Source organism: Raphanus sativus, chromosome 9 (assembly GCF_000801105.2).
Source record: "Raphanus sativus cultivar WK10039 chromosome 9, ASM80110v3, whole genome shotgun sequence".
Taxonomy (NCBI): domain Eukaryota; kingdom Viridiplantae; phylum Streptophyta; class Magnoliopsida; order Brassicales; family Brassicaceae; genus Raphanus; species Raphanus sativus.
The window spans coordinates 18,173,813-18,187,783 of record NC_079519.1 but is presented as its reverse complement, the minus strand read 5'-3'; the positions used below and the strand labels follow the sequence as shown (position 1 = coordinate 18,187,783).

The following is a 13,971-nucleotide window of genomic DNA, read 5'->3' as shown; positions in this document are numbered from 1 at the left end:
TTGAGAGCTTTTCCTTGGTATTGATTTTTCTAAATCTTCTCCTCGAGACGATGAGGGATGAAGAAGAAAGATGAAATCAATTATATATACATATATGCCCAAGCATAACCTGGAAAGTCGATGTTTGTGTTTGCCAACCACATGAGTTGGTCGTGGTTGCAGAACCTGAACATATGTGTGGGTATAGGATGAACAGCGGCGGTGATTTCAACAAACTTGTTAAGATCAGTGAAGAGGATGGCAATGGTGGAGCTTGAAGTGGTTGTTCGAACCCGCTTAACTGGTACAATGATCTTTCCTTACGGAAGTGCTTGAAAGTGTAAGCGATGAAAATAAGTGAGTTTTTCATGTCTATTTATAGGAGATCAATATCAGGCAAGCTACAGTAAGGTTACATACTCACATGTTATTAATGATACTTAGTGGGAAGAGTAGAATTGAAACCATAATTCTGGGACTTAATTAGATAGCATCAATGCATACGAATGCATTACAGTAGAAGCTTTTTGGAGTAGAGGAAATGAAGGGGCAGAAAGACGAAAGAGACGGTGCCGGCGAGACAAAACTCTGACGCAAGAAAACGCTAAACATATTTCTATGGGCCTAAATTTCTAAAGCCTCATAAATTTAATAAAACAAAACTCAAGCCCAAACCAAATACGAAACCCAATCGAAAATACCCTTTAACAAATGATAGCATGACAAGTGTCGTTATTCCCCCCAAGAAGAGAAAAAACTCTACTTTATTAGTAAAGATATATGCCCAAGCATAACCTGGAAAGTCAATGTTTGTGTTTGCCAACCACATGAGTTGGTCGTGGTTGCAGAACCTGAAAATATGTGTGGGTATAGGATGAACAGCAGCGGTGATTTCAACAAACTTGTTAAGATCAGTGAAGAGGATGGCAATGGTGGAGCTTGAAGTGGTTGTTCGAAGCCGCTTAACTGGTACAATGATCTTTCCTTACGGAGGTGCTTGAAAGTGTAAACGATGAAAATAAGTGAGTTTTTCATGTCTATTTATAGGAGAACAATATCAGGCAAGCTACAGTAAGGTTACATACTCACATGTTATTAATGATACTTAGTGGGAAGAGTAGAATTGAAACCATAATTCTGGGACTTAATTAGATAGCATCAATGCATACGAATGCGTTACAGTAGAAGCTTTTTGGAATAGAGGAAAGGAATGGGCAGAAAGAAGAAAAAGACGGTGCCGGCGAGACAAAACTCTGACGCAAGAAAACGCTAGACATATTTCTATGGGCTAAATTTCTAAAGCCTCATAAATTTAATAAAACAAAACTCAAGCCCAAACCAAATACGAAACCCAATCGAGAATACCCTTTAACAAATGATAGCATGACAAGTGTCATTATTCCCCCCCCCCCCAAAGAAAAAAAACTTCGGTTGCAATTAATTTATAAATATAAATTTGGTTCTTGCGTCTGAAATTACACAATTTCCAACAAAAATAAATGTGAGGAAACGAAACACGAAAGAAGAAAAGCTTCGTCAAATTCAATTCAATTCACTTCTTTGGAATTTGGCTTTCTAAAGAGGAGGGAAGAGCTTTACGGTAATGGCGGCTCCTCGGAACTTAACCGGAGACGGCGGCGGAAAGCTACTCGTGAAGGACGAAGAAAGCGCGGCCGCGTCTTCCTCGAAACGCACCAAATCGAAGCGGTTTCCTCTTTCACGTTGGGAGTTGGTCGTGTTTTTCACCGTCTTCCTCGTCTTCACCACCGGACTTGTCTCTATTTACCTCACAATGCCCGCCGCTGAATACGCCAAGCTCAAACTTCCTACAACCATCTCCGGTCTCCGATTGCTCAAGTATGATTTAGCCTTTTTCACTAGCGTCTCTGATTCTCTGATCTTTATAAGCATATGAGCTCAACGACATGATTTTAAAAGTTGATGTAAGAGTGAAAGTTTTGATCTTTCCCAACGAATCAGCTTAAAGAGAAAGGTTTTGGTAATGAATAATGTCATTTTTGGCAGAGATAATCTTGGGTCATATGCAAGTGAGTACCCAGCAAGATTCATTTTAGGTTACTGTTCAACCTACATCTTTATGCAAACCTTCATGATACCTGGAACTATCTTTATGTCACTACTTGCCGGAGCTCTTTTCGGTGTGGTTAGAGGTTTTGTTCTTGTCGTCCTCAATGCAACAGCTGGAGCCTCTTCTTGTTTCTTCTTATCAAAATTGGTCGGAAGGCCTCTTGTTTGCTGGCTGTGGCCTGACAAGTTGAGGTTTTTCCAAGCCGAGGTAAGTCCTCTTTTTTTTTTTTTGTGTGTTTGATTAGTTTTGGTAAAAATCTCTTGTTCTCAAAGGATTAATGCCTTTTTGGTCAGATTGGGAAAAGAAGAGATAAGCTACTAAACTACATGCTCTTCTTAAGGATAACACCCACACTTCCTAACCTCTTCATCAATTTGTCTTCTCCAATCGTTGACATACCTTTTCACGTCTTCTTTTTAGCCACTCTTGTCGGTCTTATGCCAGCTTCGTACATCACCGTTAGAGTGAGTTATCTTGTTTTTGATCTCTTTATGTGAGACATTGTAAGAGGGCTCATGTCATGGTATATATTCACTTCATGTATACAGGCTGGTCTGGCTCTTGGAGATCTCAAATCAGTGAAAGATCTGTATGATTTCAAGACTTTGTCTGTGTTATTCCTCATTGGATCCATCTCCATATTCCCTGCTCTGCTAAAGAGAAAGAGAGTATATGAATGAATGAAGACTGAAAATACATTTATGAGCAGTACTATACTGTTGCATTCCGGGATTTTTTAAGGTGTGTTTATGAGCTCTCGCTATAGAAGAAGATCGCTTTTGAGACATCACAGAGTATTGAACCGCTAACTCTGTCTTTGATTGGTTTATCACTTTGTTGTGGATTCGGAATTCGTTCTCTCATTCCCTTTGTATTAAGTGCTTTGTCTAGCTAGTATACTGAATCTTGATTCCCAGATTGGTTCTGTATATTGTATCTTTATTCAGAGATCTGATGCTGCACCATATTGGCTTATGTAGTAGATTATGTAAATTCTTGAAGACATTTCGTTGACTAGAAGATGGATAATTCTGATTCTCTAGGCAAAAGATTGGCTACATAGCAAATCAAACTAACTGTCAAGAACCATTTTGTGTCGAAAGGTTTTAGACAGCACATTTACTGATGCAGAAAATTCTTGATATCATGTGATGCCTTGTGATCTAACTACTTGTATTCAACTGCAATGTCTGAGTAACAAAATTTATTATTTTTAAGAGTGACAATGAGAGAAACACTCTCGTCTGATGCAAACAGTTATAACATCTAGTTGAAGGGAGTCAATATAACTATTCCTGCAATGATCCCAGGAAGGCAAGGCGCACAGGAGTCATAAAAGATTATAGGCCAATCTCGCTCTGCAGTGTTCTTTATAAAGTAATCTTAAAAAAATTTGTGAATATTCTGAAAGTGTTTTTCCGATCATATCCAAATCATTTCTCTGAACTAGTCTGTTTTCGTCCACGGCATGATTTTCCTTGAAAATGTGCTTCTTGCGATTGAATTAGTTAAGAACTGCCACTGTGAGTCGATCTCTCCTCAGTGTGAGGCAAATGGAGATATCAAAAACTTTTGATTCATTGCAGTGGCACTTTCTGATCAACATACTCAAAACTAGGCCTGGCAAAAACCGGATCGAAGAACCAAACCGGAATCAAATCGAAATAGTTGAAAGCGAACCGGATCAAAATCCTCAAATACCTGAATGGTTCCTATATTTCTATATCCAAATAACCAAACCAAACCGGAATCGAACAAAGAACCGAAAGAGTACACGAATATATACAAATATTAATTATATATATAACATAATTAAATATATATTCATAAATTAAAAATCTGTTAAGAGTATCCGAAAATCTTTGAAGAAAACTAAATTATTACAAAGTATCTGAACTATCCGAAAGTATCTAAAATATCATAATATTTGATCCGAAATATCCAAAGTAATCCCGAAATATCCAAGATTTTTATCTGAATCATCCTAATTATCTAATATTTTATCCAAAATATCTGATATTTAACCCGAATTTACCTGAACTACCCAAAATTACCGAACCTGAACCATAACCAAACGGGAACCAATTTTTCTGGATTTTCTGATTCCTAGTTTTACTATCCGAACAAAACCAAACCTAAAACTATCCGAACCGAACCAAACCGAAAATAAGTCAAGTAGTAAGTGGATCATCTAGTCCCGCTATCTGAACTATCTGATACCTGAAATACCCAAATCGAACCAAACTGATATCCGAAATGCCTAGGCCCTACTCACAACTATGAGATTTCCTTAAAAGTTTATTCACTGGATACGGTTATATGTTACAACGGCTTCTTTCTCTGTACAAGTTGAATTTGCAAGATCTTTCAATAGTAAAAGCGGACAAAGGAAAGGATGTGCCTTATCTGCCTTATCTCCATTTTTTTTCATGATCTGTATGAAAGTACTGTCCAGGAAGATGGATGCTGCAACAATTCAGGAACAATTTGCATACCATCTGAAATGAAAAAAAATCTTTTACTTACACACCTATGTTTTGCTGATGATTCGATGGTCTTCGCTGGTGGAACTAAAAGATCGATGGAAGGTGTCATATCTGTTTTCAATGAATTTGCGAGATATTCATGATTAAAAATTAGCCTTGAGAATTCCTCACTGTTTATGGTTGGTATTAGTCAGAATACGAGTGATCAGATCCTTCTGAATTTCTCATTTGAGGTTGGTTTGCTGCATGTAAGACATTTGGGATTACCGTCGATGACCGAAGGAATAAAGTCACATGACTACTTGCCCTTGAGAAAATCTAATGAGGGATTATAGTTTAATAGTATAGATACAATCTTCATAACTCACAACCAGAATAAAGAAGTATTCTATCATCTATGGATATTTTGAAGGAAAATATAAATAGCTATAATATTATTTGATAAGCCACTTTTTATGTGTCGCGTTCACGTTAGTTTATTACATTGTTACCTTTAATGAATTAAATTTATTAGCGTAATTTCTATTATTAATATTTTATATTTTCTTTTCTATTTATTGATAAATTACTTTACCAAATTGTTATCAAAAAGGAATAAATTTTATATATATGAAACATGTAATTTATCAAAAACGAATCTTCCGTTTATATAAATTCAAGTTTTATAAAAAAAAATTTATATTTTTAAAGTCCACTTTAGTTAAATTTTTCTTTTTAGGATTTAAAAACAAATATCTCTTTTATGTGATTTGTTAAAAACGAATTTTCTTTTTACATAAAGTCCAAATAAAATTTTGTTTTATATTTTAAAATCCACTTTAGTTAAATTAATTTTCTTAGGAAATTAAAAACTATCTCTTTTTTATTAAGAAAAAGGAAAACACCTGATTATAATTTTCATAATTATGCAATTTTCTATTTCTACAAAAATCTCCTCACACTTTTATGCAATTTTTTACATTATAAATTCATGATCCTAATATTTTTGAATGTTCCCACAATGTCTATATAATTAAACAACTGATACATCTAAATTTAAACTATCAAACTATCAACACAAATCTAAACTAAACAGACTTCGTCCATTGTTCATAGAAAATCTCTTTATTCATAAAAAATATGTCATTTCTTTGTGGGAAAACAAATTTAATGATTTCCATAGGAAAAATTCATTCATCTTTGGTATATGCAAAATCAAAGTGAACATAAAATTGTTTATATTGAGATGGTTTTGATCAAAGATACGATAAATCTTTAAAATTCATATTTTCAACTTCTGCTAACCTACAGTTGTAAAAATAAAAATTTTGTTCTTTTCAATTATATATAACATGTAACTTATATTTTCATTATAATAGGGGAATCGTATTCATGTGATAATTGAAGGTGATGATTTAATTAAGAAGGTCAAGAATAAGAATATGTTGGTAGAAGATGAATCAAAAATGATTACACATTTAATATCAGTTCTTACACTGGTGATTTTAGAATTTTTAAAGTAAATATTATGGCTAAGTTGAATATTTTGCATAAAAATAATAATACTACAACTAAACAACCTATAAACAACTTGTAATTTAAGTAACAGAAAAATACACAAAAAATAAAATTAAAAATAATAAAATATTACAAGCCTTTCTTTTTTTCTTAAACATATTCATTTCCGCGTAAGAACGTAGGTGAACCATCTAGTATTTTATTATCTAAGGATCCAATAAATATTTTCTGATTTTTAAGAGAAAAAGCACAACTTCTATTATAAATATTAGGTTCATAATCTAAGGAAAATAGTTTAATTCATCTACCTAAAGAGAACATCACCTTTTTTTGTTGAAAATAAGGCTAAAGAGAACCTCAAATTAGCAACATGAAGTTACTGAAAAGACCATCTTCATCAATAAGCATATGAAGTGATTTTGTCTAATAATTTTCAGTTTTGATTTTTATTCATTGATAACCATATTTAAAATATATTAAATCATTCAAAAACTAATATTCGTTAACTTTTGAATTTATCTTGAATTGTTTTGTAACTCAGTAGGCTTTATATATCGACTACACAGCTCATGTCTAATACAAGTTTAAACACTTATAATAAAGAGACAATTGGATAAATATACCTAAAAGTGTAAAATATTTGGTAACTACCGCACATACACAAAAACCCTTATAGTACATTATTGGTATTCTTTCACTTATTTGTCCATGCCCTAAACATTCAACATCTTTCTCTCTCTTTCCCGACATTTTTTTTGTATTCTTTCACGTAATTGCCCCTGCCCTAAACATTCAACATCTTTCTCTCTCTTTCCCGATTCTTCATCTTCTTCATATTCTTCTTTTTCGATTCTTCATCTCCTTACACTAGTCTTCTCATCTTCAACTCATATTTTCCAGTCGCCACCAACACCAAATCTCAGACACACAATTTTTTTCTAATCTCCTATCGATGAATTAGAGACAACGATGGGTTGCGGGAATCGAAAATCTACAGAGAAAAAAAAACATAGTAAGAAAGCTGAAGCTCCAAAAATGTTTTCTAGGATATTAATTCCGACTATAGATTTTCCTGCAAATTTATGTATTTTCCAATTAATTTTTTGAAGCTGAAAATCAATAGAAGAACTAAGGATTGCAATAGAAATTACATAGATAACAATTAAGTTAGAACGATAACCTATTATGTACCATCTAACAAATTTTGTATCAGCTAAGAGAAGTTATTACCGAACATCTAACCACTCATTTTAAAAAGTGTGTAACATGTCTAATAGCATCTAACTAAACATGTATATGCTAAAGATTAAGTTATCATGTTAACCTATTATGAAACATCTAACAAACTATGTATCATATGAACACAACTATTTTGTACAAAGGAAGTTTAACACTAAACTTTAACTCAAAGATTTTAGATAAATTGTTAGTGGATAACTTGATTATTATAAGAATACAAATACTAACACCCAAAAATGTCAATGTGAGATATATTGTTAATTAGCGTAAATGAAAACAATTACATGCTAACAAAAAAATAAGGGTCAATTTGCTCTATATTCGTAATAAGCAAAAAAATCAAAGAAGTAACCATGATGACTTTTATGGGGAAGTGTGTCTGTTTAGCACAAAAATGGACAAGAAACTTCTTCTACGCACGTGACCGTTTGCTTGATGCATTGTGCACAATTAACTAACTATACTATACTATACTATTTTAAAAATAGTATAGAAAAAAATCGATACCAATATCACAAAAGATTATATATTTGGTTAGTTTACACTTATATTTCTATTATTCGATTTTACAATAGAATGAAACACATTAACATAATACAATAGAATGAAACACACTAAACCCTAAACTCTAAACCCTAAACCCAAACCATATACCCTAGACCCTAAACCCAAACCATAAACCATAAACCCAAAGGAGGAGGATTTCCGATTTGTGAAAAAACTAGTGGCATTATCAATAAATTTGAGGGATTAGTAAAAAACATTCATAAGAAGTAGAGAAAAAGATGAGACATACTATACTACAATCATTAAATAGTAAAGTCGTCCAGTGTAAGAGGATACACCATTAGCAAAGAATGATGGAGGTGATGAAGTAGGAAAAAAAATACCCACAAGAATTGGAGAAAAAGAAGATACAATGAGAATAGGTGATGAAACAATGATTGTCGACATTACTGGAAGACAAGACATAGAGATGATGTAACAGTACACATCATTGTGTACTATTCTATGTTTATCAAATAGTATAGTTCGATGAAGTGTATACGGTTCATCTTCTATACTAGCTCTAAACCCAAAACCTAAACCCTAAACCCAAACAATATACCCTAAACCCAAACCCTAAATCTAAACCCAAACCATATATCCAAACCATATACCTTAAACCCAAACCATATACCTTAAACCCAAATCCTAAACCCAACCATGTATCCAAACCATATACTCAAAACCCTAAATCCAAACTCTAAACCATAAAATCTAAGCCTAACAAAGGAGGATTTCCGATTTATGAAGAAACTAGTGGCATTGTCAATAAATTTGAGGGATTAGTAAAAAACCATAAGAAGTAGAGGAGAAGATGAGACATACTATACTATAATCATTAAATAGTATAGTCGTGCAGTGTAAGAAGATACACCATTAGCAAAGGGATGATGGAGGTGATGAAGTAGGAGAAAAAAATACCCACAAGAATTGGAGAAAATAAAGAGACGGTGGAAATAGGTGATGAAACAATGATTGGCGACATTACTGGAAGACAAGACATAGAGATGATGTAACAGTACACATCGTTGTGCACTATTCTATGTTTATCAAATAGTATAGTTCGACGAAGTGTATACAGTTCATCTTCTACAATAGCTCTAAACCCAAACCCTAAACCCTAAACCCAAACCTAAACCCTAAACCCAAACCATATATCCAAACCATAAAGCTTAAATCCTAAACCCAAACCATATACCCTAAACCCAAATCCTAAACCCAAATCATATATCCAAACCAATTACCCTAAACCTAAACCATAACCCCTAAACCCAAACCATATATCCTAAACCCAAACCATATATCCAAACCATAAACCCTAAATCCTAAACCCAAACCATATACCCTAAACCCAAACCCTAAACCCAAACCATATATCCAAACCAATTATCCTAAACCTAAACCTTAAACCATAAACCCTAAACCTAAAGGAGAAGGATTTCCGATTTGTGAAGAAACTAGTGGCATTGTCAATAAATTTGAGGGATTGGTAAAAAACCACCATAAGAAGTAGAGGAGAAGATGAGACATACTATACTATAATCATTAAATAGTAGAGTCGTGCAGTGTAAGAGGATGTACACCATTAGCAAAGGGATGATGGAGGTGTAGTCAGAGTTGATGAAGTAGGAGAAAAAATACTCACAAGAATTAGAGAAAAATAAGAGACGGTGGGAATAGGTGAGGAAACAATGATTGGCGACATTGCTGGAAAACAAGACATAGAAATGATGTAACAGTACACATCGTGGTGTACTATTCTATGTTTATCAAATAGTATAGTTCGACGAAGTGTATACTGTTCATCTTCTCCACTAGCTCTACGCATCCTCTGCTTCTTAATCCATATATATTGGGTAGTAGCAAAACTGTAAACCCAAACAAAAAATCAGACACTTGGTGGATATGATTGAGAATGAACAGAAACTTGTAAATATAATTGAATAATCACTTGGTGGAAAAAACCAGAAACTTGTAAATAATCATTGAATAAAAAAAAAACAAAGATCAAGTGAGAGTGAGAATGAACAGGAATAAAAGGATAGTTTTTGTCATTATATATATTATACAAAGAATATCGTAGCACTCCGTTTACTATAATTACCGTCTCAATTCTAATTGTACTATAGTCATGCGTCCAAATTTCCCAAAAAATAATGCAAGACACATAGCTAGCATTCATTATGAATGATAGCAGCAGTTCGAGCTATGTTAAAAGTTAAAATTAAAGTTAACCTACACTAGGAATGATACCAACCATTTCTATAGATACAGTCAACAATGAAATAAATAACAATTTTAGGCAATGATTAGCATGTACATGCAAAATACCATCTATTAGATTGTGTACCTTAACCTCTTTGTTTATTTCTCTGTAGTGTGCAGGAAAATTTTCACTGAATCCATCATCCAAAAACTAGATCTCATATTTTTTCTTCACTCTAAATATATATACCATGATATATTGACTGAATCTTGAGGAGAATGATGGATTTTCTGATAAATATATAAAAAAGAGAAGAAATCTTGTGGAGATAGTAAAAGAAAAAAAATATATTTGTAAAAAAATGATGGATTACTGGAAGATGAAAGAGAGAAAGAAGAATTTTATAAAGATACGAAAGAGAGAAGGAAAAAGTATGAGTAGGAACTGATATGGGAGAGGCAAAAACAAGGGGAAAGGCAAAGATAGGGACAATATTAAAATTTAAAAATATCGAGCCTAATTTCTGGAGCCTAATTTCTCTACAATGAGTTTTTAATTTTTATAGTATTAATTTTTCAGAACATTATCATCTCTCATATCGTCAGGATTGATTTTAGTTATAATAAAATCATATATCTTTTTTTGACATCGAAAGTGGTATGGCGTATGGGTAACTAAAGCCAACAAAAGATATATTTCTATGTAATATTCTAGAAGTCTTAGCTAAAAGATTATATTTCCTGCTCAAAGAAAAAAACCAATTCAATAAACGTGAAAATTTTGCTATAGAAGTCCTAGTTTCTTCAATTCTATAGAAAAGATGGATTGTTCTCTTGATTTTAAAATATAGCTATCAATTTTTTTACAATTCGTTCCAAAATATTGATGTGTGACTTAGTGAATCATAATTTTCACTATATATAAGATTGTATAAACTCGTGAGTTATTCATATGTTTACATGGAGTATTTATAGTTACATCGTAGACCGACTCTAGGAGGATATTCTCCTAACTAATTACATCATTATCACAACTACTTCATATTTATCTAAACACCTCATCATTATTATCTCCTATACTCCCCCTCAAGTTGGGAATGTGAAGATTTCTTACACCCAACTTGAACAACAAGTTCTCAAACTGAACTCTTCCAAGAGCTTCAGTCAAAACATCCGCCAATTGCTCTGTAGTTCGAACATGAACTGTTTCTATCTGACCTTCCTCAATCGCATCTCGAACCTGGTGACAGTCTGACTCAATGTGCTTAGTTCTTTCGTGAAACACCGGGTTCGCTGCAATGTAAATTGCAGACTTACTATCACAAAACAACTTCGAAGGTTGAACCTGAGGAGCTCCCAAATCATGTAGTAAACGTCTGAGCCACTTCACTTCTCTAGTCGCCTGAGCCATTGCCCTGTACTCTGACTCTGTTGAAGAATGTGACACGACTCCTTGCTTCTTCGTCTTCCATGACACTGGAGAGTCTCCAACCAGAGCGACGTAGGCACTCAGGGAACGTCTCGTGATCGGACACGCCGACCAGTCCGCATCACAGTAAATAGAGACTCGCAGATCACTCTTAGAACTTAGCAAAATTCCCTGTCCTACAGTCCCTTTCAGATATCTCACAACACGTAGTGCTGCTTCCCACTGCAACTCTCTAGGCGCCTTCATAAACTGTGACAGTATGTGTACAGAATATGAAATATCTGGACGAGTGATTGACAAATAAATCAACCTCCCTACAAGCCTTCTGTACTTCTCAGCATCCTTAAGAAACGGACTAGTGTCCAGACCCAACTTATGATGCTGCTCCATGGGAGTAGCCGCAGGTTTCGAACCAAGCAACCCTGCATCCGATATCAAATCCAACGCATACTTCCTTTGCGACAAGACAAAACCTTCTTCACCACGACCAACTTCGATCCCCAAAAAATACTTCAATCTCCCTAAGTCCTTCATATGAAAACAACTGCTCAAATACTCTTTGAACTTTGTCAACAACGCCTCATCATTCCCACAAACCATCAAATCATCAACATAAATGAGAACTCTGAGTTCTTTCCCTCGCTTAGAGAATGTGAACAATGAATAATCTGCATAAGACTGCTTGAATCCATACTTCTTGAGCGCATTTGTGAGCTTTGAAAACCAACATCTCGGGCTTGTTTTAACCCATAAATTGCTTTATGCAACTTGCAAACCTTATTTGGATCAGAACTCTGAAACCCTTGAGGTAACTTCATATACACTTCCTCCTTTAAATCACCATGCAAGAAAGCATTGTGCACGTCCATCTGATGTACAAACCAACCCTTTCCTGCAACCACTCTCAGCAACCCTCGCACTGTGGTCATCTTCGCTACTGGGGCAAACGTTTCCTTGAAATCTCTGCCCTTAACCTGTCGATTTCCCAAAGCCACTAACCGAGATTTAGGCCTCTCCATTGTCCCATCTGCGTTGTACTTGTACTTGTACACCCACATGTTACCAATCGCTTTCTTTCCAGGTGGGAGATCTACCACGCTGAATGTCTTATTTTCCTCAAAAGCAACAACTTCCTTTTTCATCGAATCTCTCCAGATCTTCTGCTGAACTGCTTATGCATAAGTCTTAGGTTCCTGATAACTCGTGATTGCTGCTAGGAAAGCTTTATGATCCGGAGAAAAATATTCATCAGATATGTAGTTAGTAATTGGGTATGGTGTGTTACCTGAGACCGTTTGCGACGACTCTGATTTGGTAGTAGGAGAGATGAGCGCGCGATGGGGTTCTTTCAAATACTTAGCATTGTAACTCACATAATCCCGCAGCTTGACCGAAGGAACTTTCTCTCTGCAACCTCTACCCAAAGTCGTCTCTGTTTTCTCTGTATTCTCAGTCTCTGCAACCTCTGTATCCTTAGTCTCAGTCACCACACTTGCATCTTTATTTTCTTGCTCTGCACTCAACTCCTTATTGTTCTCCACACCTGATATCGTAGGTGCTACGGCAACCGCCTCTGCTACCGGAGCATCACTCCCCCTGTCTCCGACAACTGCTGCATCTAATAGCCAATCGTCATCAGGTCCTCCTGTTGGTATAATGCGAGACGTCTCTTTTATGGATTTATCAGGATACGGAAACACATCTTCAGTAAAACTCACATCTCTTGACACTACAAATTCATTTTTGTCAAGATCATAAGCTCTCCAAGCTTTCTTTCCAAACGGATACCCAACAAAAACACACTTTCTGCTCCTTTCTCCTAGCTTGTCCTTATTTCTATCACGCCTGTGGACATAGCATAAAGACCCAAACACTCTCAATGAACCATAGTCTGGCTTGCTTCCAAACAGAATCTCATACGGTGAACGACCCTGCAGTATCTTAGTCGGTGTCATGTTGATCACGTGTGTGGCTGTCGTTATCGCCTCACCCCAAAATTTCGTTGGCATCTTTGCTTGAAACAACAGTGCCCTAGCCACATTCAAAATGTGCCTGTGCTTTCTCTCCACTCGGCCATTTTGCTGTGGTGTATCTACACAGCTCGTTTGATGAATAATTCCTTTGTCTTGGAAGAACTCTCGTAAGCACATAAACTCCGTGCCGTTATCACTTCTGACCTTCTTAACAGACTGACTGAACTGTGTCTCTGCATATGCGCAGAACCTCTGAAATACTTTCTTCACTTCCGACTTTGCAAGCAACAAATAAGTCCACACTGCTCTACTGAAATCATCCACTATTGTTAAAAAATACACTGCTCCACAAGAAGCTCGTACTCTATAAGGACCCCAAACATCCACATGAACAAGCTCAAAAATCTTAGTTGTTTTATTGATACTATCAGGAAAAACATCTCTTGTTTGCTTTGCTCTAAAACACACGTCACACGGACTAGAGCAAGCTTTATTGATAACACCAGAAAGCTCAGAAATATCAGAAAA

At 35.1% G+C, this 13,971-nt stretch overlaps 1 protein-coding gene across 1 annotated transcript; it reads left to right on the top strand.

Annotated features, from left to right (window-relative positions):
• Positions 1-1,449: 1,449 nt before the first annotated feature.
• Positions 1,450-3,082, top strand: LOC108824002 (uncharacterized membrane protein At4g09580). Its single transcript, XM_018597329.2, has 4 exons — positions 1,450-1,836; positions 2,005-2,275; positions 2,362-2,532; positions 2,617-3,082. The coding sequence occupies exons 1-4, from the start codon at positions 1,583-1,585 to the stop codon at positions 2,746-2,748; spliced, it is 828 nt and encodes a 275-aa protein (XP_018452831.1). The 5' UTR covers positions 1,450-1,582; the 3' UTR covers positions 2,749-3,082.
• Positions 3,083-13,971: the final 10,889 nt, after the last annotated feature.